The sequence below is a fragment of the Tursiops truncatus genome, chromosome 18 (genome assembly GCF_011762595.2).
Source record: "Tursiops truncatus isolate mTurTru1 chromosome 18, mTurTru1.mat.Y, whole genome shotgun sequence".
NCBI lineage: Eukaryota > Metazoa > Chordata > Mammalia > Artiodactyla > Delphinidae > Tursiops > Tursiops truncatus.
The window spans coordinates 77,252,319-77,280,049 of record NC_047051.1 but is presented as its reverse complement, the minus strand read 5'-3'; the positions used below and the strand labels follow the sequence as shown (position 1 = coordinate 77,280,049).

Here is a 27,731-nt window from a genome sequence, read left to right as displayed (position 1 = left end):
GACTAACCGGATGATGACTGTCCTGGAGGACACGGGCCACGGTAACCCTGAAGCTAAAACCAGGCGGCGGCACGTCCGCACAGCAGGCGAGAGAAAACGCCGCCGGTCCGGGGTAGGGCCTCGGAGGGTCCAGCTCCGCGCAGGGAAACTGCCACCCAGCCCCGGGAGGGCTCAGGGCACCCGAGCCTCCACTCCGAACCCCCTCCCCTGAATCGCGACAGCAGCATCCAGGTGACCTCTGTGGCCTCCAGACAGAGCTGTTCTGCTACAGACGGGGCTTCCTCCGAGGAGGTGCTGGGGATACAGACCTGAGCTGGCAGGGGGTTTACAGTGACCTATATCCCCGTTCCCACAAGAGCACGTGTAACCCACCCACGCTCGGCGGGGGGCACCGCGTCGACACCGCACGACACACGCCCGGCGCCGTGTCTCACAGCCTCCATCCAGCGACGCCTCCCCATCGCAGGAGTGAGAAGGCGGCGTTAGTGGGAGGGAAGCAGGTCTCCGCTAACCAAGCCCGATGGGGTGTTCCTAAGGCCAGCGTCTGCTGACCTGGATTTTCAAGAGTCTTGGTGAGACTGGAGCCTGGAGCACAGGTGTGTCAAAGGACACACCTAGAGAGCTGCTGTTTACAGCGAGGCGATGGTCCCCCAGGGCCCGGCTCGCAGCATGACTCGGGGGGCGGTCAGCACCTCCCCGCTCTGGGCAGGAGGCCTTTTCACAATTCAAAGTGCACATGCGTCTCCCGAGCTCACCAAGAAGCCTGCATCCTTGAAACGCAGGGATGACATCACTCTTGGGAACAGTTCCCGCTGGCTCTGTAATCCCAGCTCCAGCCCAGTGCAGAGGGCACCTGGAACCCAGTCCCGTGCCCTTTACCTCAGCTGCACGCCGCATCCTGTACCCAGCGAAACGCGACTTGCGTGTCAGAAAAAGGGGTCCCTTCCTAAGAATAAGGGGCCACGTGGCACAAAATGGCTTTATTTGCTTTTGACCCATTTACAATAAATCCAGCAGCTTTAATCACAAAAATCACCATTAAAAACAATGTCTCCCAAAGTCTCGGTTAGACCATCACATACAGTGTGTTTACACCGACTTAGTCATTGCTTTGCTCTCCAAATCTTTGGGTCCCACGCTTATAAGAGAGGGGTGGGGGGATACCATGCCCCACACCAAGTAACCTAATCTCTCAGGAAAGCATTATTCAGACAACGAGGCCACGGTCTGTAACAACGCAGGGCGACGTCAGGCAAAAGGCTGGCGACTCCCTGTTAATAATACCTGATTATTTCCCACTCATTTCAAGGAAAACGAGCCCAGGCCGACGTGCCCCTGCACACGCAGCAGGAAGGCTCCGAAGTGACCGCCTGGAAGCAGCGCCCAGCGCAGCCTGCGCAGGGCTCTCCTGAGTCCAAACGACCCCCTGGGAACTTGTCCTCAAAGCTAATCGTGAGTCATCCTTTACTCGGGGCAGAAAACGAGCATCGAGTCAAGCTGTGCCCCGCTCCACAGCCACACCGCGTTCCAACATCTGTCTTAGGTTCGCGTCATATTTGGTGGAGAGAACTACCTGACTGACCAGACTCCCCCTCCTCAAGATGAGCCTCTGACGCTCCGCCAGCCCTACACCAGCTCGAAACGCCCGGGCTCACGTTATTTTCAGGCCACAAACACGTACGCTTTCTCCATTGCGGCTGTAGCCATGAAGCCGAAATGCGGGTTGAGTGAGCAGATTTCAGACCACGGCTCCACGTACAAACCTGGGGTCTCCCAGAAAGCCCGCCACCAATCTGCAATTCTGTCCCCCTTCCTAGGCGGAATAAAATCAGGCTGACCGGCCACGAAGCCTATCAGCGCCAGACCAAAGCCGTCCTTCTGCTGTCCTGTTACCTCAGCTTGGAAGGAGAAATGCAGGCTGTTACAGAAAACCCAGCCGCATCTCCCTAGACTCAGCACATGATGTCAAGCTCAAGAACGGGCTTCAGGGCCAGCGGCTCCGCCTACCAGTGCGCTTGGAAACCGCATTCAGCCTCTGCACCATTTCCTCCAGGGCCATCTCGTCATTTCTGAGCCAGAACCTCATCCTGAGACCGAGCAGAAGGGTCCGCAGCCCTGCTTTCCTCTGCACCAGAGGTGCTTTATGGGCGGGGAAGGCGGTGGGGAGGGGGCCGGCAGCGCTGCCTTCCCGGGATTGGTCCCCGAGCCCCGCCAAGGAGGCGCGCCCTGCGCGGGGTGCGGGGAGCTGCTCGGCGGAAGCGGAAGCGGTGCGCGCCCCGCGTCTCCCCGCGGCCACCTGGGAGCCCCGCGAGTGCACCCCCGCGGTGACCAGGGCGCTCGGCAAGGGCCCCCCCGCGGTCACCCGGGAGCCCCGCGCGCGCACCTACGGACCCCGGACAGTCCCGCGCGCGCACCCCCAAGGCCACCTGGGAGCCCCGCGGGCGGGCGGGCGCACCCCGCCGCGACCTCAGCCCGCAGCGCGCCCCTCCCCTCCCCGCGGGCGCAGAGGCGCAGCCCGGCCCGGCCCACCCCTCCAGCCGCGCGACTCTGCGCCCTCCCCGGAGAGACAGGGGAAGCTGCGGGCGCGAGCACGGGAACCTGCCCGCCGTTACCTCCGGCCGCCCCCAGGCAGGTGCAGAGGCCGCAGCAGCCGAGCGCGCCCTCCCCGCGCCGCCCATGGTGAGTAGGTCGGTGGGTCCGCGGGTGGAGGGGTGGACCGGCCGCTCCCCCTGCGCCGCCTGCCCCGAGGACGCGAGGCGCAGGAGGGAAGCGCGCGCCCAGACTTGGGCCCTGGGACCTCGCCACGGTTGGCACGAAGCCACCCAGTGCGTTCTGCAGCCCGGCATCCTGCAGATGCCAGTCGTGAGTGTGCCCGGCCATGAAACCACTTCCCAGGGATGTGCGTGCACCACGTGTGCGCTCTGCCCCTGGCCGGCCTCTCCTCACCGCGGGGCTGGCATCACAGAGGGAGTGTCTCGGGAGGAAGTGCCCGTTTTCGTAAGTGGTTTTGGGGATTCAAGTGGGCAGCTCGTGTCAGCACAGTGTGTGCCCACTAACCGTCGGCACCGATGGCCAGGAGCGGGGTGGGGGGTGTGTGAAAAGGTGAAGGTTGCCCAGCGTTTGCCCTCAGAGCTCAAGGGTCTGGGGGCAAGAAAGATCTGGAAACACATAATTGCAACATGAGATGAAGGTACAATAGCCACACATGGAAAGTGGAGCAAAGCTAAGAAACTGATGACTTTTCTTTTTTAACGTCAAAACCCACTGAATGTCAGCAGTTTTGTGCGGTTCAGAGTGGAGGCCAGCGAAGGGCGTGGGGGTCAGGAGAGGTGTGAGCCTCTCCCTGTGGACACACGGCCTGGGCTCCTGCAGCTGATGCAAACCCCGCTGTACCTGCGCCAGGCCAGCCTGCCCCCATCATGACCTCCCGCCTCCAACTTCAGGGAAGGCCAGTCACCTGGCGGAGCGTCCAGAAACGCTGGCCCAGCCCTCCCCAAAGTGCAGGGGGCACGTCTGCCTTCCCACTGGTCCAAGGGCAAAAACAGCCACACTTTTCCAGGAGCACAACTGGCCCCAGGCCACGTGCCCTCAGGCCTCCACGGCCACCTGGGCGGGGCCTCCTCTCTCCCAGGTACCACCCCGTCCTCCTGGTCCCGCCTCCCCCCCCCCCCCCCCCCCCCCCCCCGCTTCAGGCACAAAAGTGTACGCAAGTGGTGCTCCAACTTGAGGTGACTGGGGTCCCCCGAGAGCTCGTTAACCCCAGAAGGCCAGCACCCTCCCCCCAGAGTTCCCCATCCAGTAGGTCTGGGGGACCCAGGAACATGCCCTTCTCATGGGAACCCCGGTGACGCTGGTTCACACTTTGAGAACTGCTGCCCGGGTCTAGCCCATCTTTAAACCAAAAGCAAAACAAAGGGAAATGCAAACCTCTGGCCCTGCCGCTCTCACTGGCTCCCGCTCGCTTTATCAGTCAGCTGTTCCCACTCACTGTCAGCTTCGTCCCCTGAAGCACCTCTCGCTGGTGCATTTCTGGGGCCAAGCCGCTAACTCCAGCGCTGCTTCAGGGTCGAGTCTGCTGGCCTCGGTGCCCAGGGCACTGGGCTCCTTGCTGAGCTCAGGTGTTTGCTCAAACTGTCTGGATGCCATCTTGAGGGTGTTCGGTAGCCACGATGAACATGTAGACCAGCAGATCACCCTCTCCGGTGTGGGTGGGCCTTGTCCAATCAGTCGAAGAGGAAAAGATTGAGGTCCCCGAGGGAGGGGGAATTCTGCCTCCAGACTCAGCTCTTCCCGGGTCCCCAGGCTGCGGCCATGCTGCAGACTGCAGACTTGCAGGCCTCCGTGACCCCGTGAGCCAGTCCCTCCCTCCCTCTCAATCTATGTCGGACCTTTACTCTCTCCTTAAATTACGGCACACGTGGTGCCGTTGCTATGAAAATCACTGGATGTGGCGTAAAGTATAACAGTCGTGACGACCCCGCCCAACACTACCGAGCGCTTCCTAAGCTCTTTCCATGATGTGAACGATTAAATCTTCACAAGGATTTGGGAGGCTGGCACTGTTTCTACCCTGCTTTACAGAATAAGGCAGAGAGGTCCAGTAACTTACCCAAGGTCACACAGCTGGTAAGGTGTCAGAGACAGGATCAAACTTCGATGCGTATAAACACAGGCCTAAATACAAGTGTTTGCTTCAGGGAAGCACTGTCACGGATCAGTTGGAATGTCACCCCCAGACCCCACCCTGCACAGCGCATCGTAGCCCGAGTGTCCCAAGAGCACAGGCCTCTGCATCGCTGCCTCGGCCCGTCCCAGAAAGAGGCAGAACGTAAGATTATCCCCGGACACTGAACACATCCTCTTAGCAACTGTTCCGGAAAGTCAGCCCTGAAAGGGGAGGCGAGAAACAGGAGAGCTGGGAGGGTGTGCAGGTCGGGTTCTGAGAACCCAGGCGCCGGGGGAGCCTGCCCTCGGGAGAGAGGAGGGGGCCCTGGGAGAGGCGGCGACGTGGCTCTTGGAAGGTAGCGGGAGCCGCCCGCCAGGCCTGGGCGCGCTGTTTCGTGCACTAGACTGTCCCACACGGCGGAGCAGGGGGGCAGCAAAGAAGAAGAGGAGACTTGAAAAGGATGCTGTGAAGAAACCCACAGCTTTGGGCAGACAGCCTCACCTGTGAGCTGGGGTACAGAGCCAGCCTGCATCTGAGGGGGCATCCCGGAGCCCTCGGGGACCTCAGGACACACCCGCCTCTCCTGGGCAGCTTCCCCCTGGGCACTGGGTCCAGGTGGTGCTGAGCAGGCGGCGCGGCTGGGGGCGGTCCCGCCCTCACGGGGCTCCCAGGATAAGCCCCGGGCCAAAGGCGCGGACAGAACACTCCGCAGACAGAAGGCAGGGTCACCCAGGATGCTGTGGGAGGGACCAGCTGTGGCTCAGCCAGCGCGTAGCGTAAGAGTGGCTGGAGGGTGCGCAACACCAGGGATGTCAGGGATGCAAACCAGACCTCGGGGAGACACCCCCTCACACCTGCCAACAGCCTCATGAAATAGACGAGAGACGGCAAGCGCTGGTGAGGACACGGAGAGCAGGGAGCCCTCGCGCACTGTTGGTGGGAACGTAAACGGGCGCAGCCGCTGTGGGGAACGGTGTGGAGGTTCCTCAGAAAACTAAACACAGAACTGCCACGTGATCCGGTAATTCCACTTCTGGGCATTTTTCTGAAGAAAACAGAAACACTAATTCATAAAGATGTAAGTACCCCTGTGTTCACTGCAGCATTATTTACAGTAGCCAAGACATGGAAGCAGCCTAAGTGTCCATCGACGGATGAATGGATGAAGACGCACATACACACAATGGAATATTACTCAGCCGTAAAAAGCAATGAAGTCCTGCCATCTGCAGCAACACGGATGGACCCTGAGGGCGTTAGGCTGAGCGAAATAAGTCAGACACAGAAAGACAAACACTGTGTGATCTCACTTACATGCGGAATCTAGAAAAACCAAACTCAGAGAAAGAGTAGGATGGTCGTTACCAAGGGCTGCGGGCAGGGGGTTGTCATGGGAGACGGGGAGATGGTGCCCCAAGGATACAAGCCTCCCGTTACAGTTACAGATGAGGAAGTTCCAGGCTCCATTGTTCAGCGCGGTGACTACAGTTACCAACACCGTATTCTACATGTGAATGTTGTTAAGAGGGTAGATCTCGAAGGTTCTTCCCGCAGAAGCGGAGCGGGAACTGTGTGACGTGGTGGAGGCGTTCACTAAGCTCATCGTGCTGTTCACCTGAGGTACCGTGTATCACACTGCCACACCGGGCACCTGAAGCTCAACAGTGTGTATAGGGGCATCCACCGAAAAGGCTACGGTAGCGGTCCCATGGCCCAGGTTTGGTGCAGGGGCCCCAGGGGAGGGTGGCCATCACGGGATCGGCTAGAAGTGGTACCACAGGGGTGGCGGTGGTGCGCCTGGCCAACCCCACACGCTGGTCTCCAGGAGACAGCCCGCAAGTCAGCCCGCACGTGCACGTGCCTGCATCTCCCCGCCCTGCCCCGCCCTGGGTCCAGGGAGACGCTGGGGGGAGGGAGAGTGGAGAGCAGCGCCCCATCCATCCCAAACCTGCACCCAGGTGGGGCGGGACAGGGTGGGGAGGGAGAGATGGAGACCAGGTTTTACATCAGGACTGAGCCTTGGACACTGAGCTGAGCTAACTGAATGACAACAATTAATCCACTTCTAGACTCAGAATACAAAGTCACTGGGACCCCCTCTGTAGGTAACAGAGGGGCTGGTCTGGGCGTGGCCACACCTGCGGGATCCCGGCCCAGTTCGGGGAACCTGCAGACGGCATCCTGTCTCACGAGGCTCAGGTTAACCAGACGCCTCCACAGACCGGGGCCCTGCTTCTCCAGCTTTGCCCGTTCACAGCCTAACGGGCTCTGCATGGCCATTCCTGAGCTCAGCAAGGAGCCCAGCGCCCTGCGCATTCTAACAGGAGATGCAGAATTCAGAGTGCTTCCCTACTGTCACAGCATCACTTACCTGGTAGCAAGGCAGGGTGTCCCTTTCATAATTTACTGGGGATTTGTTCAAGGGAAACTTCACAAAGATCCCCCAGCGGCCCATAAATGACTTCTGACCAACTGGGGCAAGGACTCTGGGACGCAGGACTGACCGTCCAGAAAGATCCCAACTGGGAAAGTAAAAGCCTCTGGTCTGAGTGATGCTCTCAGGCTGTGGGTGAGCAGGTGGGGCCCCCCTGTGGAGCCCTCCTCAGCGAGGGCTCCGCCCCGAACTCAGCCCCTGTTCTGCTGGGGCCACGGGCCCCCCTGCAGCCACACAGGGCAGGGCCTGGGGGGAGGGCAGTGCCAGGTCTGGGATCCCACCCCCACTCCCTCCCGCTTGCAGAGCTCTGGCCTCCTCGGGTTCCGTGGTTATTTTAAGGATGTCACCAGGCTGGGGTTCAGCCCTGCCACCTCCCAGCTGGGCACTTTGGGCAGATCTTTTGGGGCATCAGGCCTGTGCATCTCCTTGTGGGCCTGAGCAGCCTCCAAGCCAGAGAGATTCCGACTTTCTGGGAAGAACGTTCATTCAGACGTAAATAACTGCAAGGACCCACTTCACACTTTGCTGCCGCGCCTGAGTCGGTGTGGAAGCCGTAGCAGAACGGCATAGGCTCGGGGCTCGTAACAACAGAAACTTAGCTCCCACGGTTCTGGGGTCTGGACGTCCAGGACCAAGACGCCAGCATGGTCTGGTCTGGGGAGGACCCCCTTTCTAGGGCCTCCTTGCCGTGTCCTCACACGTGAGAGGGGGTGAGGCACTCTCTCGGGTCCCTCCTATAAGAGCCCTAATGGGGCTCCACCCTCACGACCTAATCACCCCAAATCCCCCCACCTCCTAACACCATCACCTTGGGAGTTACGATTTCAACATATGAATTTTGGGGGCAGGACACAGCCCATCCACGGTATTCTGCTCCTGGCCCCCCAAAATCCACATCCTCACACGCAGAACGTGTTTGTTCCGGCATCAACTCAGAAGAGTCCCCAGTCTCACCTGAGCTACACGGCTGAGGCGCCTCACCGAGGCCAGGTCCTCTCCGGCCGAGAGCCCGTGGAACCGGACAGGCAGCCACTTCCGAGGACAAACAGCCCCGTCCCAAAGGGGAGAAAGGGAAGAATGGAGGGTAGCAGGCCCCGAGCCCGTCCAGACCCTAAGGCCCCGGGGGGGCCGTCTTCCAAGATGGGGCGCGGGGTCGGTGCAGGCCCCAGGGGCCGCCCTCACGCAGCCTTCCCAGCTTGGAGCCCTGCAGAGAAGACGCTGCCATGACAACACCAAGGTTTACCCCCCGACCCTCCGGAGGGGCGGCCACCTGGGCCTACGGCGTACCTAGGCCCACACCACGCCCAGGCCCGCCCAGGAGCGAGGTGCCGCGATGCCGGGAGCAGCAGCCCCCCGGCCCTTGCACTCAGCTGTGACGGCAGCCCGGTGGCCTCCGGGGCCCTTCCTGCGTTGCCCTGGACAGCAGGTCCTGGCTTCGTTTGCTCACAGTCACGGCCACGCTCCAGTCCTCCTGAGCTCTTTGCTTTGTTCCCGGCCGTCCGGGGAGGGGGAGAAAAGGAGCCGTGGTTGCCATGATGTAGGCGTGTTGCTACAAAGTCCCCAAAGTGACCAGGCTGCCTGGCCGTGAGGACAGTAGGATCCGTCCACCTGGCAGCTGGTAAGATCCCCAGATGTTACACGAATGCACAGCAGACTTGGCAGCTCAGCGGACAAGCCTGATACCTGAGGAGGGCTCTGCGGGTGTCTGGCTCTGACGGACATCCGCTCGCGGTCAGGTCAGTGGAGCCGCGTGAGGCTTTAGGCCCAGCGCGCCTGCCTTCCAGGAGCCCTGGTCGGAGCACAGCTCACGCAGCCTCGCCTGGGGGCCGCCTCGTCCATCCCAACAGCGCTGGATGCCCCGCGAGGAAAGCGCGCGGGCAGCGAGGCAGGGACACAGGCTACCCAAGGACAGTCGCGGCCCGGGGAACGCGCTGCTGTCCCTCGGGCCCAGCGCACGTCGGCAGGTGCTCTGACTCTAAAGGGGTGTCACAGACAGGCGAGGTGCTCTGTTAGCGCACACCGACCTCGCTTATAAGTGAAACGAGCTTTCGGAGCGGGAACCGCGTGTCTGTGTCCCTTCTCCAGACCCTGACCCTCCTGCTTCGCTCTATAAACACGGCCCGTCGCCCAGAACAAGTGCTGGGTGGAAACACAAGAGTTTTAAGAGGCAAAATGCTTAAAGCGAACTCACACTTTGACGTCTAACGTTCTCCTCACGTCACGTGAACCTCAGTTCGGGTTCTCAGGACAGAACATCAGGTCCGAGCAGCGACGCAGGGTGCTCCGGGGTTAGGGTCGTACGCAGCAGCGGCCCCACGGCCTCGCACCTGCGTTGGGCTCTTTCGGTTCCTTGGGAATCACGCCTCCTGGGAAGCAGGAAAGATAACTCGGTGCACGGTGGCATCTGGACTTTCTTCCCTCATTTCAGATACTTTCCAAGAGACCGAAGGAGACTAGAGAAGAGCGCGTGGTAGGCCCTGAAGGGACCTGGCACCGCTCCCTCTGGGACTCAGTGCAACACTGACGCCCGGTCCTAGAGCAGCTGGAGTTGATTTTAGTCTCCGAGCGCCTGGGGATCTCCTGTGCGTGCGTTTAAGAGGCCCCCACGTTCGGGGTCGTGCACGTGGCATACCCACCGTGAGCCCCAACCCTGGGCCTCTGGCGAGACATCCCCACGGAAGGCCAAATGCTGATAGTGTGCTTTTGGGGGTGGAAACGCCCCTCTGGGAGACTCTGCCTAGCAGCGCAGCTCGGAGTTTGGGTTCCAGAGTCAGCAACCTGGGCTCACATCCCGGCCTGGCCACTCACTGGGTGGGTGACCTCGAAGAAGTTTCTTAGTCACGCTCTGCCTCAGTTTCCCCATCTGTGAATGGGGACCACAGAATACCTACAGCACTGGGTCGTTTTGAAGATTAAATACGTGGAAACGGTTAGAAGAGTGCCTGGCACGTGGTACACATTCGATAAATATCGGCAGTGCTGTAATATTCAGAGAATCAGGCCTCGTCCCCGTGGTTCAGGGCGACCGGGGGGGACCCCACGCTCGCCTACCCCTGAGCCCCGAGGCCCGGCATGGACGCGAGGCTGCGCTCCTGCTTGGCGGCGGGTCCACTTGTCCAGCACGGACTTGAGCCGCCCCCTCTGGGGCCCAGGTCGCGGCCACGTCTTCTTCGTTTGCCCGACTCCTGAGGTCTGATGATGCGGGGCCCCCAGCCTGGCCGTGGCCCAGCGGCCCCTCAGGGCACAGCGGGTGTGACACGGCGTAGCTCCGAGTATCCCAGGGCTGTTTCCTCCTTGCGGGGCAAGCCACCGTATGTTCGCAAAGCCGCGCACCCAACCCTGCAACGAGCACACAGAGCCCGGAAACCCAGGGCCCAGCCCTCCCGAGGCCCTCCCGAGGCCCTGCCGCCTCATCAAACCAGAGTCCGGGGCCTTGGCCGCAGGGGTGCCGCGGGGGGGGCTCAGCCCACAGGGGACGGTTGTTCAGAGGGGCCCACCTCCAGGTGGCCCCTGCGGCTGCCGGACTAGGTCAGGGCAATCGTGAGGTTCAGTAAAGAGAGAGTGAAGAATTAAAGCGGCCCCGCTAACACCTGTTGTTCTTTTATTTCACTGTTTCCATTTTTGAACAGCTCTACTGAGGACAATTGAGATACGAAGAGCCACGCCGTCGCCATGTACGGTGCGATGAGCCTGGACCTGCGAGAGCACCGAGAGCCCCTCCACAGTCAGGGGAACAGAGGGAGCCCCCACCCCGAGCTGCCTGCACCCCCGAGCTGCCTGCACCCCGAGCTGCGGCCGGAACACTTAACGTGAGACCTGCCCTCCTGACGCGGTTTCAGGTGCACAGCACCGGGCTCTCAACCAGGGCGCTGTGCTGTCAGCAGCTGCGGAGCGCCCTCGTCTCCGTAACCGCGACCCCACGCCCGCTGAGCCGCCCCTGCAGCCCCTGCAGCCCCGGCCCGCCTGCTCCTCTGGGTCTGACTATTCGAAGCTCAGCCCTTGCAGCCTTTGCCCCTCTGCCTGCTCACGTCAGTCGGCGTCATGTCCTCCAGGTCAGTCCCCGTTGTGACAAGCGACAGGATTTCCTTCTTTCAGGCTGGCCGTCCTAGCCAGGCGTTTAGAGCACAACACCAGCGTGAGGAGGGGGGCGGTGGCAGGTATCCCCTCCCCTGGGAGGTGGGGGCTGGAGCAGGGAGGGGGGACACCACGGCAGCCCAAAGGGACCTGAGCCGGGTGGGGCAGAGGTGGGGAGATTTCATTCTTTTGCTACCACTGTGTTTGAGGCGTGGGAAGGCGGATGTCGCAGGAAAGTGAAATACTACCCTGGCTCCAGGCAGTTACAATCTCATCGGGTGATAAGACAGGTTTGGGAGAAGCTCCAGGATAAAAGCAAACTTGACTCAGGACTTCGCAGCCGCTGGGAAAGGCCAGGAGGGTGGCGGAAGGAGACTGTCAAATACGGTCCCCTCCAGAGAGCGTCAGGGCGCTGGACGCAGACACAGTCTTCCGGCCGGGCGGCCCCCTCCTGGGAGCAGCTCCCAGGTTCCCACTGGGAGGCCGTGGACAGGAGGCCAGGGAACAGGGGTCATGGCAGTCCCTGGGGGCCCAGACACCCGCAGGGGCTCTCCCACCCCTGTCTCTGCCATTTGTGCCCCTGCACAGGTGAACCCCGTGACAGAGATCACGGCTTCCGTCTTAGGCTCCCGCGGCCCCTTGGACGGTTGGCGGCTCCATGTGTGTCCGCTAGTGTCCATCTTTGTCTGCTGGACCCTGGAGGAGATGGACACCCACGTCAGACCTCTCTTGGACTAGTGTCAGGTGGCCAGCCCTTCACCACCTCCTACAGAGATCAGGGCTGGAAACGTTCCTTCCACCAAAAATGCACGGAATAAGCACTGATGCCAAAATAGGGCCCCTGGCAAAGGGTCGCATCCTCTTACCCCCGCAGGGAGCAGGGCCCCTTTCAGCTCCCTGGGGGTGGGGTGTGCCCAGCACCAGCCCACAGAACAGACTCGCGCAAAGTAGCTCCTCACACCCGAGGTACCTCGGACCTTCTGGGTACCAGCTGCTCTCCGTACAAACAGTATCTTCCCCAAATGGGCGGGTATGTGACTGTCGCCTGCAGCCTTAATTATCCCCGCCCCCCCACCGGGCTCTCCCTGGCAGTGGATTTGCCGTCTGAGTGGAGAGGAAGCGGCTAACAATAGGGGTCACCGACGGGAATGACAGCGGGTCTTTCCGGGGGCGCCCGCGCTGACGTCTCTGTGCTGTTTATACTCCTTCTCCGGGGACTTTGGTCCAAAACAGTAAACATGGGGAACATGCCAATCTGTGATTAGGAAGCTGGTTTATTACTTTGTTTAGAAAACTAGTAGTAACAACTTTAAATTTGATTTTATCGTATGTTTTCAGATTCTCCCCACCCAACAATCCACAAAATACCCGAAGGTCCAGAGGAGGGGGTCATAGGCACTCAGGCTCTGCAGAGGCTCGGGGGCTGGTACGTGGGCCGTGGGCCTCCTGTCTCTCCCCGGGGACGTGGTCAGTGGAAAAGATGACGCAGGGGCGCCTTGGCGCTGAGACCTCCAGGAAGGAACCGGGAAGCCGGGCATGTGTGTGAATCGCACACAGTGACACCAGCGGTGCCGCAGGGCAGTAGGGGAGGGTGGGGGAGGGTGGAGGGCAGTGTGGAGAGGGCGGGGGGAGGGTGGGGGCAGTGGGGGGAGGGCAGGGGGGAGGGTGGGGGCAGTGGGGGGAGGGCAGTGGGGCGGGGGGAGGGAAGGGGGAGGGCAGGGGGCAGTGGGGGGAGGGCAGTGTGGGGAGGGCAGGGGGCGGGGGGGGCAGGGGGTGCTCTGAGCTCCCTTGCAGCCCCCACTGAGGCTCCAGCAGCAGCAGCAGGCAACCACATTCCCCTCGGCATCCGCAGCTGCCTCCATCCCCTCTGCCTGCCACTGAATATTTAAACATACCTGATTAATTTCAGAAATGTCATGTATTCAAGTGTTAACTAAGAGGCCGTATTTTCCAAGGCTCAACACCAAGGTCACTGAAATTGAATTTAACCTACCTTAACATGTATTTTAACTTGGAGATCTGGACCTATAACTCTGTAGCAAATATTCATTTTACGCCAGCCAAGGTCACAGCTATCTAAAAGGAGAGCTCCTTCCCCCTCCTTCCCACTGCAAGTAAGATTCTACGTCTTGGCAAAACTCTTCCTACCCAGCACGTATGTGTGGACTTGTTGGCAGTGAGTGAAGAGGGCTGTGGATTATTTTTTTGTTTGTTTGTTTTGTTTTTGCGGTACGAGGGCCCTTCACTGTTATGGCCTCTCCCGTTGCGGAGCACAGGCTCCAGACGCGCAGGCTCAGCGGCCATGGCTCACGGGCCCAGCCGCTCCGCGGCACGTGGGATCCTCCCGGACCGGGGCACGAACCCGCGTCCCCTGCATCGGCAGGCGGACTCTCAACCACTGCGCCACCAGGGAAGCCCAGGGCTGTGGATTATTAACTCCCTTTTTTAAAGTCACCTGTAGATTCACAGGCAGTTACAAGGAATAATCCAGAGAGACCCCTTCCCCCCAATGGTTACAACGTGCAAAAGTACAGTAAGATGTCACAGCGTGGACAGTGACACCAGCACAGCCCACACCCTGGGCTCCCCATCACCACGCGGCCCCCTTCACAGACACCCACCTCCCTCCCACCCCCTCCTGAACCCTGGCGACCACTAGTTTTTTCTCCATTTCCATAGTGCTGTCATTTCGAGATGTTCTCTAAATGGAATCACTCAGCCTGACTCTCTGGAGGTCCATCCAGGTGGTTTTGTGAACCTGTCGTCTGTCCTTGCTCTTGCTGAGTCGTTAGCGTTCCACAGAGTCGAGGGACCACAGCTTCTTCTAGCCATTCACCCACTGAAGGACATGAGGGTTCTTTCCAGTTTGAGGCTACTATGAATACAACTAATGGAAACATTCGTGTGCATGAATTCGTGTGAATATGTTTCTCTTTCTCTGGGATAAATGCCCAGGAGTGCAATTTGCTGGGCTGGATGACAGCTGCATGTTTTGTTTTCAAAGAAACTGGCAAACCGTTTCCAGATGGCTGTACCATTTTACATTCATCCCCACCATCAGCGTAGAGACCCAGCTCCTCAGCGCCCTGACCAGCACTGGGTGCGGCCACTGCTCTTCACTTGAGCCCCTCTGGCAGCTGCGTAGTGGTACCTCGTAGCTATTCTGCATTTCCCTAATCACCTTTCTGGTGTGCTTTTGTCATCAGTACCTCTTCATCTCTGCTTTCCATTTTCTAACTGGACTGTTTGCTCTTATACCGGTGAGCTTTGAGTCTCCTTAGTCCTCTATCTGTGATTTGCAAATATTTTCTCCTGTCTGTAGCTTGTCTTTGTTCTCCTGGCAGGGTCCTTTGGAGAGCATACGTTTTTCATTTTGATAAAGTCTAATTTACCCGTTTTTTCTTTTATCATGTTTTTGGCATCAAGTCTATGAACTCTTGGTCTCTTCCTAGGTCCTGAATGTCATCTACTGTATTTTTTTCTGATGTTTTATAGTTTTACACTTTATGTTTAAATCTGTGACCCATTTCGAGGTAATGTCTGTATAAGGTGTGAAACTTAAGGCATGGTTTTTTGTTCGTTTTTGTTTTGCCTCTGACGTCCTGCTGCCCCAGACCATTTGTTGAAAGGCTGTTTTCCCCCAACTGAGCTGATTTGACACCTTTGTCAAAAAACAGTTGGTCCGTCTGTGTGGGGTTACTCCTGAGCACTGTATTCCGCTCCGCTATTCCGCTCCGCTGTCTGTCCCTCTGCCAGCTCCTACCCGTCCTGATTAGTGTGGCAAAATAATGCCTTGCTATCATTTAGACTGCTTCCTCCTACTACATTCTCCTTTTTCAAGATATTTTAGGTATTCTACCTCTTTGACTTTCCACACAAATTTTATGATAATCTTGTCTATAGCTACAAAAAATGTTGTTGATCAGTTTGGAAAGAATTGAGGTCTTCACTATGTTAAGACGTCCGATCCGTACACACTGTATGTCTCTCCATTCGTTTAGGTATTTGAGTTCCTTCATCAGCATTTTCCAGTTTTCAAGCCGTGTACGTGTTTTGTTGGAGTTGCACCTAAGTACTTCATTTTTTGGAGTAATTGTAAACGGTACTGTATTTTTAATTTTGGTGTCCATGTGCTCATTGCTATACGGAGAGATACAATTTATTTTTCAATGTTTATCTTGTATCCTGCACCTTGCTAAACTCACTTATTAGTTCTAGAGCACTTCTGTAGAGTCCTTGAGATTTTCTAGTTAGATAATCGTGTCATCTGTAAATAGAGACTGTTTAATTCTTCCTTGCCAATCTCCATGCCTTTTATTTCCTTTTCCTGACTCACTGCACCAGCAGGAACTTCCAATACAATGTTGAGAACGTTGTTCCCAGCTGTGCGGGTACAGCATACAATCGCCACCGCTAAGTGTAACGTCAGCTGCAGGGGTCTTTCGTAAGTACTCTGATAACTTAAGAAGCTCCCCCGTATTCCTGTGTCTCTGAAAGGGTGTTGAACTTTGTGAAATACTTTTTCTGCATTGATTGAAATGACCGTGTGATTTTTCTTTAGTTCATTAATATGGTGGATTACACCGATTCATTTTCAAATACTGATCCGGCCTTGCACTCCTGGATTAAACCCACGTTGGCCATAATGAGTAATTCTTATTATTTGTGGCTTCACTCCATTGCTAATGCTTTGTTGTGGATTCTGTGTCTGTATCCATGAGGGCTGTCGGCCCACAGTTTTCCTTCTCGTTTTTGTCTGGTTTGGGCATCAGCGTAACACTGGCCTCGTAAGGTGAATAGGAAGAGGGCGTGCAGAGCTGGCGTTCTTTACTGCGTGGTAGAACTCTTGAGTGAAACCATCTTGATCTGAAGGTTTCCTTTCTGAGAGTTTTTAAATTATGAACTCAACGTCTCTAACAGCTCCAGACTGTTCAGATTATCTGTTTCCTATCAAGGGAATGGTGGTAGTCTGCGCTTTTCAAGAAATCTTTGTTTGTCTTCAATGTTCAGAAGTTTAACTATATGTCTTGGTGTGGTTCGGGGGGATTTATTCTAACTGGGGTTCTACTAACTTCTTAAATATTTGCGTTTGTGTCTTTTGCCAAGTTGAGCCATTTTCAGCCTTTATTTAGGGACGTTTCAGCCCCTCCTCTGTCTTCTCTCCTGTGACTCCAGTGACGGGAAGGTCAGATCTTCCGTTAGAATCCCCTCGGGTCCCCAGGGCTCTGTTCTTCTTTTTTTTCCCTTAGTTTATTTTCCTTATGGTTGGGTGATTCCTGCTGCTTTCTCTTCAAGTTTATAGATTCTTTCTGCCGTCCTCTCCCTTTTGTTGCTGAGCCCACTGACTGGGATGTTTTTGCTTCAATTACAGTATTTATGAAATTTATGAAATGCCCGCTTCCTTCTCTCCATCTTCTATTTCTTTGCTGAGAGTTCTTGTTTTCCCTTTTCACGCATGTCTGTAATCGCTCGGGGAAGCGTTCTATGGTGGCTGCTCTGACCTCTTTGTCTGACGGTCTTGCCGTCTCTCCCATCTCTGTGTTGACACCTCGTCTTTTTTCATTCGTTCTGAGACTTTCCTGGTTCCTGATATGAGTTAGTTTTCGAAGGACACGTGGACATTTCTGCATTATGTTACGAAACTCTGTATTTGTTAAAAAGCTGCAGTTTCGGCGGACTTCCTCTGGGGGCTCCGATGGGGGGGAAGGAAGGGCACCGCCTCTTTACTGCCAGGCAGGGGTAGAGGCCAGGTTCCCCAACGGCGACACTCAAGACTCGACATCTGGGGCAGAGGGTGAGAGGTCGGGGGCTCCTTGTCACTGCTGAGGGGTCCCCACTGACGCCTCCCAGCTGGGGGTCTGGGGTCCTTGTCACTGCTGAGGGGGTCTCCACTGACGCCTCCCGGCTGGGGGTCTGGGGTCCTTGTCACTGCTCCCTGAGCATCCCCACTGTCACTGTGGGGGGTGGGCTCGCTGGTCCCCCGGGTGGTGGTGAAAGTCCTGGGTCCACCAAGCCTCCTCCGAGTCCCAGGGCAGGGGGACGCCCAGGCTCCCCACGTGGTCTCCACTGACCTCACGTGTCAGCGCTGGGATGGGACTCATCGCCACCGAATGAGGCAGGGGAGCCTCAGGCATCCTCTCAGAGTGGGAGTCTACGTCCCCGCCATCGTTGGGGCCTGGCGGGTAGAGGGGCACAGTCTTCCCGTGATGTCAGGCTGGGGTGGAGCAGGTATCGTCCAGAAGTTGCTGTCCTTCCTCTCCTGGTCCTTTGGTGGAGAGAGCAGGCTTTGGTCAGGGCTTTCTGGGGTTTACGCCCAGTGGCGCTTCCGGTTGCCGGTTCCTCCAGCACCCAGCCTGGACCACTGTGTCCTTCTTGGGCCCTGGGATCCCGGCTGCTCTCCTCCTCAGAACCTTCTCACTTTTTTCACATGCAAAGTTCAGGGGCCCGTGTTTACCGAGTGGAAGCGTCGGGGGAAAGTCCGTCTCTTCCATCTTCTGTGCGGTGGTCTTTCATGGGTTAAGGTTTAAAGTGACATCAGAGCACAAGCATCTCTTCTGACCCAGTGAGCTCTGGATACACACCTCCCTCTGGCTCTGGGTGAATTCATTCAGAAAAACTCCTGAGACAACAAAGGGGGCTGCCTCTCAGTTTCCCACATAAGAGGAGGCCCTGACCTGGGGGCGGGGCGCTGACCTCGAGGAGGCCCTGACCTGGGGGCGGGGCGCTGACCTCGAGGGAACCTCCAGCCCATTTTCACAGCAAAATCCGAGGAGGGTCGGGGCAGACACAGCCCTCTTCCTCCAGCCGCTGCAGTGAAGCTGTGACCTGCCATTCTCGTCTGTTTCCTTCCTGTTTGGTAGAACACGTGCATTCCCATAGGTTTAAAGTTTAGTGATCTGTCGGCTCACAGGGTATCCAGCTAGTAATTATGCTTCTGTGGGTCACAGCTGCATCTATTTTGTTTATTTTGAGATTAGAGTTACTGTCGTTTTTATTGCAAAGGGAAGAAAAATGATCTTTAGGGATATCTGCTGAAGGATGTTGGCTAGCTTTAGTTAGAGTAATTTCACTGGGTAGCAAATGTGCCTGCTTACATTCTGACGTTTCAAGTGAAAAGCTGACCAAGAGAAAAGGTGACTAAATTTTAGCATCCGTCATGGAAAGCTCTGGAATTTCAACAAATACAAACGGAAAAGTGTTAGCATTTCGAAGAGGGAGATGCAAGAGGGAAGAGAGATCGGGAACATATGTATATGTGTAACTGATTCACTTTGTTATAAAGCAGAAACACACACACCATTGTAAAGCAATTATACTCCAATAAAGATGTTAAACATAAATAAATAAATAAATAAATAAGAGAAATCCCCTCAAAACATGATGCCCCAAATAGAGAAGGCTGGCCCTCGGGTGAGCTCAGGTGTTCTGCAGGAAATAACCTCACTTTCCCACCTGGCTGGAACCACCTGGAAGTCACAGGAGGAGTCCTGGGTTTGAAAAATTAAAAACATGGTTAATATCCGTGTCAGTGAACCACGGTGTCACTGATTCACCTGCCTGTGGTTCGTTTCTGTAAGACTAAGAAGGACGCTGGTACCAGCCCAATTATCTGTTTTGACCACCTCAGGTAGTGGGTGTATAAACGTGCCAGACATGCTCCACCACCACCCGTGTACGCAAGACGAGACCGCATCGCACGTGCAGATGAGGCTTTGACTCTCTGCCCACACGGGCACTTCCTGCTCAGCCGGGCGGGCGCACGGCCCACGGTCAAGAAGACGGTGCAGGAGGTGAGGCTGCAAACCCGTCACCGCAGCTTCCAACACACCTCGTGGGAAAAGATCCCAACGACAGTGACGTGGGATCACCCCCTTCCACGACAAGTGCTTAGAAATAAGACTTCAACTTTGAAAGCAGTTGGAGGTTTGCAGAACACGGAAGAGGAGGTACAGGGAGTCCCCACACATCCCCCCTCACTGGTGTGGTACCCACGTTATGACTGATGGACCAGTGTTGCTATGTTCTATGTTATTAGCTACATCTGCGGCTTACATCCGAGCTCGCCCTTTGCGTCGGCAGTTTTTGGGTTTGGACAAATGCACGGTGTCACGTACCCACCATGATGGCATCGTGCAAGATGGTTTCACTGCCCTAAAAGCCCCCTCTCGCTGTCCACCCTGTGGTCACCCCAGGTGGCTCTGGGGCGTCCCTGTGATGTGGTCCATCCCACAGGATGCAAGCTGGGGGCATGGCGACCTACCCTCATGTCCAGCCCACTCGCCCCTCCACCCCCCGATTCCCTGGTCCCCACATCCCCGTGGTGCCCACAGGACCTTCCTCCCTCTCCCCAGGCCCTGCTGCAGCCTGAGAAGCAAAAAACACACGGTTTGGGGTGCCGGACCCTGGAAACCTGCCCGTTGGGAAGGCACGTTCTCCAAGACAAAGTCTGCTCTGAGGCGCTCCACTCAGGGTGTCATGGGCCCAGGTGCACCCAGCCCCGGGGACCACGCCCATTCACCCCGGCAGGAAGCCAGCCCCGGTGCCCTCTGGGTCCTCAGGGGTCAGCGCATTAGTGAGGTCGCACTTCCCACAGGGAGACTCGTGCCCCTGGGCACGGTTTTGGTTGTCAGCATGGGTGGGTGGAGGCCAGACCTGCTGCGCGCCCCACTGTGTACAGAAGGGCCCCCTGGCCACAAGCAACTCGCCTGCACACCTGCCGTACCAGGTGGGAGCCCCAGAGTGAGAGCCAGGGACACGGGAGGGTGCAGGGCCTTGTACCCGGAAAACGCAGAGCCCTCCACAACTAACAGTAAGAAGACAAACGCCCCTAATGAAAATGACCTGCATTCACCATTCTCTGAAGAAGGTCTTCAAACTCATGGAAAGATGCTCACCATCGTCAGTGATCAGGGAAAACTGCGTCAGGCCACAGGAGGTACCACCTCCCTCCCAGTGGGTGGCCGAAAGGGAGGCGATGCACAGTGACGCAGCCGGTGGGGATGGGAGCGGGGGGGGGGGGGCAGCCGCTGCGGGAGACGTGATCGGCAGCTCCATCCCAGGTCCGGCCCAAGAGGACGGAAAGCCGGGCCCCACAGACACTAGTGCATCAGTGCTCACACCAGCCAAGACGTGGAGAGAACCCCAGTGTCCATCGACTGACGGACATGAAGGGAGGTCCATCCACACGGGGCGGGGGGCACGGTCCAGCCGCGGAAAGGAAGGAAGTGCTGACACGCTACAACACGTATGACCCCGAAAACATGCTAAGGGAAAGAAGCCAGACACAAAAGGCCGCGTACTGAGTCCGGTACGTGAGACACACCCAGCACAGGCAAACCCACAGAGGCAGAAGGCGGGTTAGCAGCTGCCGGGGGCCGCAGCGGGCTGGGGAGGCAGTGCTGGCGTGTGGGCTTCTTCGGGGCCGGGGAATGGTCTGCAGTTGGAGCCTGGTGGCTGCCCAGCTCTGTGAATACACTTGCAGCCGCCAAATCATACATTTTAAAAGGGTGAAATTTCCTGGCACAGGCACACCTTGCTTTACTGTGCTTCGCAGACACTGCAGTGTTTACACATTGAAGGTTTACGGCAACCCTGGGCTGTCAGAGGATGACTGACATTTTTTAGCAATAAAGTATTTTTAAATTAAGGTATGTAGGTTGTTTGTTTTGTTTTTGCGGTACGCGGGCCTCTCACTGCTGTGGCCTCTCCCGTTGCGGAGCACAGGCTCCGGACGCGCAGGCTCAGCGGCCATGGCTCACGGGCCCAGCCGCTCCGCGGCATGTGGGATCCTCCCGGACCGGGGCACGAACCCGCGTCCCCTGCATCGGCAGGCGGACTCTCAACCACTGCGCCACCAGGGAAGGCCGGGTTTTGGTTTTTTAGACGTAACGCTGTTGCACACTTAACAGACTACAGTACAGTGCAAACATAGCTTTTACAGGTACCGGGAAACCGAGAAGTTCACGTGGCTCGCTTCATCGAGGTACTTGCTTTATCGTGGTTGGCCTGGAACCGAACCCACGATATCTCCGAGCTCTGCGTGTATGCGAATTATGCCTAAACAGGCTGTTATGAAAATTGAAGTGAATGGCGGACCAGACAATCGACATTCACACACACCAGCCCCTCCTGGACGCTGTCGAGCTGCTCACAAGCCAGTTTCTTCTACTTTCCCTGCAACAATCCAGAAGCTGGCGGAGAAACTCAGGGAACGCCGAGCTCGCCCGGGCGCCACCCCAGCCGGAGGGCGACCTGCCTGTAAACTCGCCTGTGCATAAACTCACCTGCGTGACTCCTGGGCAGGTGCACAAGCCTGTGGCTCCAGGCCTCCTGGGACCCCTCGGCTTCTCCAAGGAGCAGGCCTCACTTCCCCGCGCATCCAAACTGTACTCGCCTACAGTGTCCCCATCATTCTGTCACATCCTTAGGACACATTTCACCCCTAAACGTGGAAGGAAAGGTGGTCCAGCCTTGGCCGGCCCAGCAGTGCCACCTGCTGGCACGAGGGGGTCTAGCGGGGCCAGGCTGGCCCGCCAGGCGGCAGGGGAATTGGAATTCTCAGGGTGTCGGAGCCGGGGTAACGCTGCGTCAACAACTGTCGATGCCCTGCACCCCTGGGACATTCTGTCAGTAAAATTTGGGTACATGTATCTGAGCCCAGAAACACTGTATTTGACACAAAACCAGACAGCATTTTTGCAGTTTCCATGTTCAGATACTAGAACACGGGTTTCAAAGTCAAAGTCAGTGTTTAACGGAGCCCGGGCCCTCCAGGACGCCAGGATCTCCGCCCGCAGCTGACCACGGGTGCCCGCGAGACGCTGCGTCCCTGCGTTCACATGTTGGCACCTTCCACGTGCCGGGTGGCGGGGCGTCAGAGTCACCAAGGACACTCCTGTCCGCAGACACGCAGGAAAATGAGCTATGACAGCCTTTGCAAGGGTGTCAAAATAAACCGGTTACAAGTGGCTTATTGGAAAAAACACAATAGCTTCAAGATTTACATGAAAAAGCGGCGACATGTTTCTAAGGACTTAAAATACTTACTGTGAAAAAGTGAGAAATGAAATCTTTGCTTGAGGGCCCGGGCGGAGCGGGGAGTTGTCTGCGGGTGACCGGTAAGGAGAGCCGCTGCAGTGGAGAAGCGGCCTTGTGGTGCTAACCGCCCCCCAACCCCGGCCGGCAGCTCGCCAAGCGGCCTCCAGGGCGGGCTCAGGACCGGGGGTCTCTGGACGTGGAGCCCCCAACCTAGCAGCGCCATCCGCCCTGGAGAGCAAAGCTGTGTTGGAGTTTCATCTCTCGTCAGAGCAGGGGTCGGGGAGAGAGTGCGGCGATTTTGCCCCTAACCTGGGTACTGGACAGCGTCGGGAGGCATCTCTGGTCGTCACAACTCGGGCTGCTGCCCACACCCCATAAGGCACAGGACGGACCCACGGCAGGATGTCCGGCCCCAAATCCCTGAGCCGCCGAGGCTGCGAGAGCCCTGTGGGCCCAGCTGACCTGTTTCTGCTCCTCCCACCTGGCTCCAAGGTGCGGCCCTCAAATGACAAGGACGGGGTTTGGCCTTACTTTCCCCAGAGCGTAAAACAAATTCCTTATCTGCTGTTCGGTGAAGTTCACAGATGCATCTGGAAATTGAAACTCAAAGGTGACATTTTTCTTTCTTCCACGTGCTTGATTTTCCTCCCTTGAGAGCTGCGGCTGCTGACATTTTGTGCCGTTTCTGTGCTGTCCCTCCTCCTGTCCTTGTGCACGAGGGGCCTGGGGCAGCCTCCCCAGCCCCCAATCCGGCCGCCGCCCTCCAGGGAGACCCCCGCCGCGGTCCTCCCACACCTGCCTCTGCGGTGCTCCGGACGGCAAGTCAGTCTGTGCAACACGTGGCCCAGCTGTTGTATAAGCCACAGAAAACGTGGACACGAGGATGGGCTGAGGTCAGGAATGTGGTCAAGTTTCAAAGTGCCTGTTCCGCTTTCCAACGAAACAAAGGCCCCTTTCCTCTGAGTCACCCGAGCTTCCGTTCCTGGATCTGCCGTCAGGGCCCCACAGCGGGTACGAGGCTCCTGGGTTTACAAACGCACAGTCACCGCCTTCGCCTCCCGAAGACTGTCCAACGGGGTGTCAGGAAGACACTCACCTTCCTCCCAAACAAAGAGGAAGTCCACCACCCGGTACTTTTCCTCTGTGTTCTCTTTCTCTGACTCCATGAGATAATTTTTAAACTGGAGTTTTAAAGAATTCACTTTAGAGAAACAGTAACCTCGAGGTGTAACCATCGTCCTGCACGAGGACTTAGTATTTACAATCCGTGCTTTGCAGAAAGGCATCTAATAAGCTCCCAGAGCAGCTGAATCGCAAATGTTTTCCAGCAAAACATTCAGATTGTTTTCAGATTAAGGAAAATCTTTTCTGACAAAGCGTCCACGAATTTTCTGCCACCAGCGACTAAATCACACACCACCTTATTGATTCCTTCACTTCGACCCCAAAAACATATTCTTCCAAATAACCAGCACTGAATCAGGCTTTCACCAAAAGCTTGGTAACTGCATTAAATGGCAGATGGCCAGCAGGAAAGCTGTGAGTGTCCTGGGGCCACTGTAACAGAGTTCCCCAGACGGGGCGGCTTAAACGACAGGGATCTGTTCTCTCAGAGTCTCCAGCCAGGAGTCCAAGGTCAAGGTGCCGGCAGACTGGCTCCTTCTGAGGCCATGAGGGAGGGTCTGTCCCGGGCTCTCTCCCAGCCTCTGGTGGTTCCTGGCATCCTTGCCTGGTAGAAGCATGACTCCGATCCCCGCCGTCGCCTTCACATGGCTTCTCCCTGTACGTGTCTCTTCTCCCTGTGTGTGTCTCTCCCTGTGTGTGTCTCTTCTCCCTATGTGTCTCTCCCTGTGTGTGTCTCTCTCCCTGTGTGTGTCTCTCCCTGTATGTCTCTCCTCCCTGTGTGTGTCTCTCCCTGTGCGTGTCTCTTCTCCCTGTGTGTGTCTCTCCCTGTGTGTGTCTCTCCCTGTGTGTGTCTCTTCTCCCTGTGTGTGTCTCTCTCCCTGGGTGTGTCTCTCCCTGTGTGTGTCTCTTCTCCCTGTGTGTGTCTCTTCTCTCCCTGTGCGTGTCTCTTCTCCCTGTGTCTCTCTCCCTGTGCGTGTCTCTTCTCCCTGTGCGTGTCTCTTCTCCCTGTGCGTGTCTCTTTTCCCTGTGTGTGTCTCTCTCCCTGTGTGTGTCTCTCCCTGTGCGTGTCTCTCTCCCTGTGTGTGTGTCTCTCTCCCTGTGTGTGTGTCTCTTCTCCCTGTGTGTGTCTCTCTCCCTGTGTGTGTCTCTCCCTGTGCGTGTCTCTCTCCCTGTGTGTGTGTCTCTCTCCCTGTGTGTGTGTCTCTTCTCCCTGTGTGTGTCTCTCTCCCTGTGCGTGTCTCTCCCTGTGCGTGTCTCTTCTCCCTGTGTGTGTCTCTTCTCCCTGTGCGTGTCTCTTCTCCCTGTGTGTGTCTCTCTCCCTGTGTGTGTCTCTCCCTGTGCGTGTCTCTCTCCCTGTGCGTGTCTCTTCTCCCTGTGCGTGTCTCTTTTCCCTGTGTGTGTCTCTCTCCCTGTGTGTGTCTCTCCCTGTGCGTGTCTCTCTCCCTGTGTGTGTGTCTCTCTCCCTGTGTGTGTGTCTCTTCTCCCCGTGTGTGTCTCTCTCCCTGTGCGTGTCTCTCCCTGTGCGTGTCTCTTCTCCCTGTGTGTGTCTCTTCTCCCTGTGCGTGTCTCTTCTCCCTGTGTGTGTCTCTTCTCCCTGTGTGTGTCTCTCTCCCTGTGTGTGTCTCTCCCTGTGTGTCTCTCTCCCTGTGTGTCTCTCTCCCTGTGTGTGTCTCTCCCTGTGTGCTTCTCCTCCCTGTGTGTGTCTCTCCCTGTGTGTGTCTCTTTTCCCTGTGTGTGTCTCTTCTCCCTGTGTGTGTCTCTTTTCTCCCTGTGTGTGTCTCTTCTCCCTGTGTGTGTCTCTCTCCCTGTGTGTGTCTCTCCCTGTGTGTCTCTCCTCCCTGTGTGTGTCTCTCCCTGTGTGTGTCTCTCCCTGTGCGTGTCTCTTCTCCCTGTGTGTGTCTCTTCTCCCTGTGTGTGTCTCTCTCCCTGTGTGTGTCTCTCCCTGTGTGTCTCTCCTCCCTGTGTGTGTCTCTCCCTGTGTGTGTCTCTCCCTGTGCGTGTCTCTTCTCCCTGTGCGTGTCTCTTCTCCCTGTGTGTGTCTCTTCTCCCTGTGCGTGTCTCTTCTCCCTGTGTGTGTCTCTTCTCCCTGTGTGTGTCTCAATTTCCCAATTTTATGAGGACACCAGTCACGTTGGATCAGGACCGCCCCATTCTAGTAAGGCCTCATCTTACCTGGTTACACCTGCAACAACCCTTTTCCCAAATAAGGTCATATTTTGAGGTGCTGGGGGTCAGGACTCTGACACATGAATTTGGGGGGCACACGAGGCGTCCCCTTGCTGAACTTAGACCTTGTGATGTGATCCTGTCACATCTTCCGAAGTGTTTATCTGTTGGGAAACACAAATCCTATCACTGACGTGTCCAGGGCCAGGAAACTGGTCCCACTTTCAAAAGGCCCATCAACGCGTCTGAACTGAGAATTTGGGGAGCGGCCCGGGGCCCACGGGAAGGTCGGCCTGTTCATAACGGGGGTGGTGTTTAGAAGTCTCTGGGGGGCCAGCGCTGGGGATGCCAGGGCAGCTGGGTCCCAGCGGCGTGAGACGGTCCGTGTGTCTCAGCAGCAGCCCCCGGGACCCTCCCACACGTGACATTCCTGCACCCAGAGGGTCACTGGTCTGGGACTGAGGACACACGTCCTGCTCACGCCATCCTCAAAACTAAAGACAGGAGAAGAGGCCCTTCAACACCACACTTCAAACAGGCAAACATTCCCGCCTAACTGCTAACTGTTACCAACAGGGAGGAAGGCACTAACCAACCCCGGGGGTCCCTTGGCCCTTGTGTACAGGCCCCCTCCCTCCCCAGGCCACTCACGTCGGCACGGCACCCGCCCTTCACTGACCGCACACTTGTCACGTGTGTGCTTCCTGAGACCCCTGACCCCCTCAATGGCTTGTTTCCTTCGCATGCATTGAGGTTCACCCTTTGTGCTGTAAAGTTCTCTGGGTGTTGACAGATCGTGATGTCCTGCCTCTACCACCACAGCCGTGCAGAACGGTTTCACCTGCCCTAAGATCCTCTCTGCTCATTTCCTCTCAGCCCTGAACAGAATCGTCGGCCGATGGACCACAGTTTGTTCATCCGTCGCCTGCTGAAGGGCACCCGGGCTGCTCTGAATAGAGCGGCCACAAACATCCACGTGCAGCTTCGCGTGGGTGTAAGTTTTCAGCTCGTCTGGGTAAACACACAGGAGAGCGGTCGCTGGATCACGTGGTAAGAATTTTGGAAGAAACTGTCCAGTGTCTTCAAAGCGGCCGTGGCATCCTGCCCCCCTCGCCTCACTCACCCCGACGGGCTCCTCCGGCTCTGAATCACGCGTCAACGTCCAGCGGAAAGGACGCCAGGAAACAGGGCCCCTGAGAAAAGGGACTCCACAGGACGAATCCCACAGGGCACAGAGGCCCCATCCCCTGCCCCGCTGCCGGGCCGGGCCTCCCCGTACACCTTGGAGGTGCCGAGCAGGTGCTGGCGGCCCAGGCGGGCGGTGAGTGCAGGCCACAGAGGCCCGTCCCTGCAGATTCTGAGCGGTATGTGTGGCCGTGAGGCCAAGATGAACCCTGCCTGCTTCCTAGGCTCCGCGGGGGTTGAAGAGTTAACCTGGGGACGAGCTTCGGATCAGCTCCCGCTGCCTCCTGCAGTGACTCTGCTAACGCCCTAAGAGCAGGCTTTTCCTGCTGTCCGTGTCCCACCCCCGACTCCCCACTGGAGCCAGTGCCCTCGGGGGGACGGGAAGGGCCGCCGTGACTCCAGAGCTCACCCCTCGGCTTGAGCAGGGCCTGGCCGCCGTCTGTGGCAAAGGTTAAGCCCACAGGGGGACGCACAGCAAACCCGAAGGCGAACGGCCCAAGGCCATGGCCAGCCCGGCCTCTGCTGGCACCTGAGTCCAGGGGCCGGGCGAGTCCTTCCAGGCTCTGGTGGCCCGGAGTCAGTCTCGCAAAGGCCAGCTACCATCTCTGACTGTGTCCCCGGCACCAACCTCAGACGGCGCCCCGGAGCCAGGAGCTGACGGGGACACTCCCGGGGTGGGGTGTCACTCGGGGCAGCAGCCCTCCTCTTCCCGAGGGTGACTCTCGTCCACCCCGCCTCGGGGCAGCGCCATGAAGCTTCCAGGCTCATTCCAACGCCTGCCCCGCCCCTGTGCCAAAGCCACGCCCACGCGACCTGCGGCTCCTGGTCCCACACGCACGCGAGCAACGCGCAGACCGGGCCGCCCCACGTGCCTGCTGCTGCGGCTGAAAACGCACTCTGGAGCAGAGCTGTCATGGCTTTTTCTTTTGCGGTACGCGGCCCCTCACTGCTGTGGCCTCTCCCGTTGCGGAGCACAGGCTCCGGACGCGCGGGCTCAGCGGCCATGGCTCACGGGCCCAGCCGCTCCGCGGCATGTGGGATCTT

At 57.5% G+C, this 27,731-nt stretch overlaps 1 protein-coding gene and 1 long non-coding RNA gene across 14 annotated transcripts in view; one reads left to right on the top strand and one right to left on the bottom strand.

The window, feature by feature from the left end:
- The window catches only part of MCF2L (MCF.2 cell line derived transforming sequence like), a 119,712-nt gene that overhangs the window by 82,515 nt on the left and 9,466 nt on the right, over positions 1 to 27,731 (bottom strand). For 3 of the 10 annotated variants that reach the window (XM_073795427.1, XM_073795438.1, XM_073795441.1), the window contains exon 1: positions 2,008 to 2,101. The exons of the other annotated variants lie outside the window; for them this stretch is intronic. In XM_073795427.1, the coding sequence (XP_073651528.1) occupies positions 2,008 to 2,086 (79 nt within the window). In that variant the 5' untranslated portion in view covers positions 2,087 to 2,101. Of the gene's footprint in view, positions 1 to 2,007; positions 2,102 to 27,731 lie in introns of those variants that run through there. 10 annotated transcript variants of the gene reach the window in all.
- LOC109547612 (uncharacterized) lies at positions 2,044 to 20,805 on the top strand. 4 transcript variants are annotated; one of them, XR_012327804.1, is made up of 4 exons: positions 2,175 to 2,679; positions 10,730 to 15,276; positions 15,522 to 15,618; positions 18,802 to 20,805. It is a non-coding gene; the product is annotated as an uncharacterized lncRNA (long non-coding RNA). The 4 variants fall into 4 exon arrangements; XR_012327801.1 differs by lacking the exons at positions 15,522 to 15,618; positions 18,802 to 20,805 and adding an exon at positions 2,044 to 2,136 and having other exon boundaries at positions 2,629 to 2,679; positions 10,730 to 15,468; XR_012327802.1 differs by having other exon boundaries at positions 10,730 to 15,618.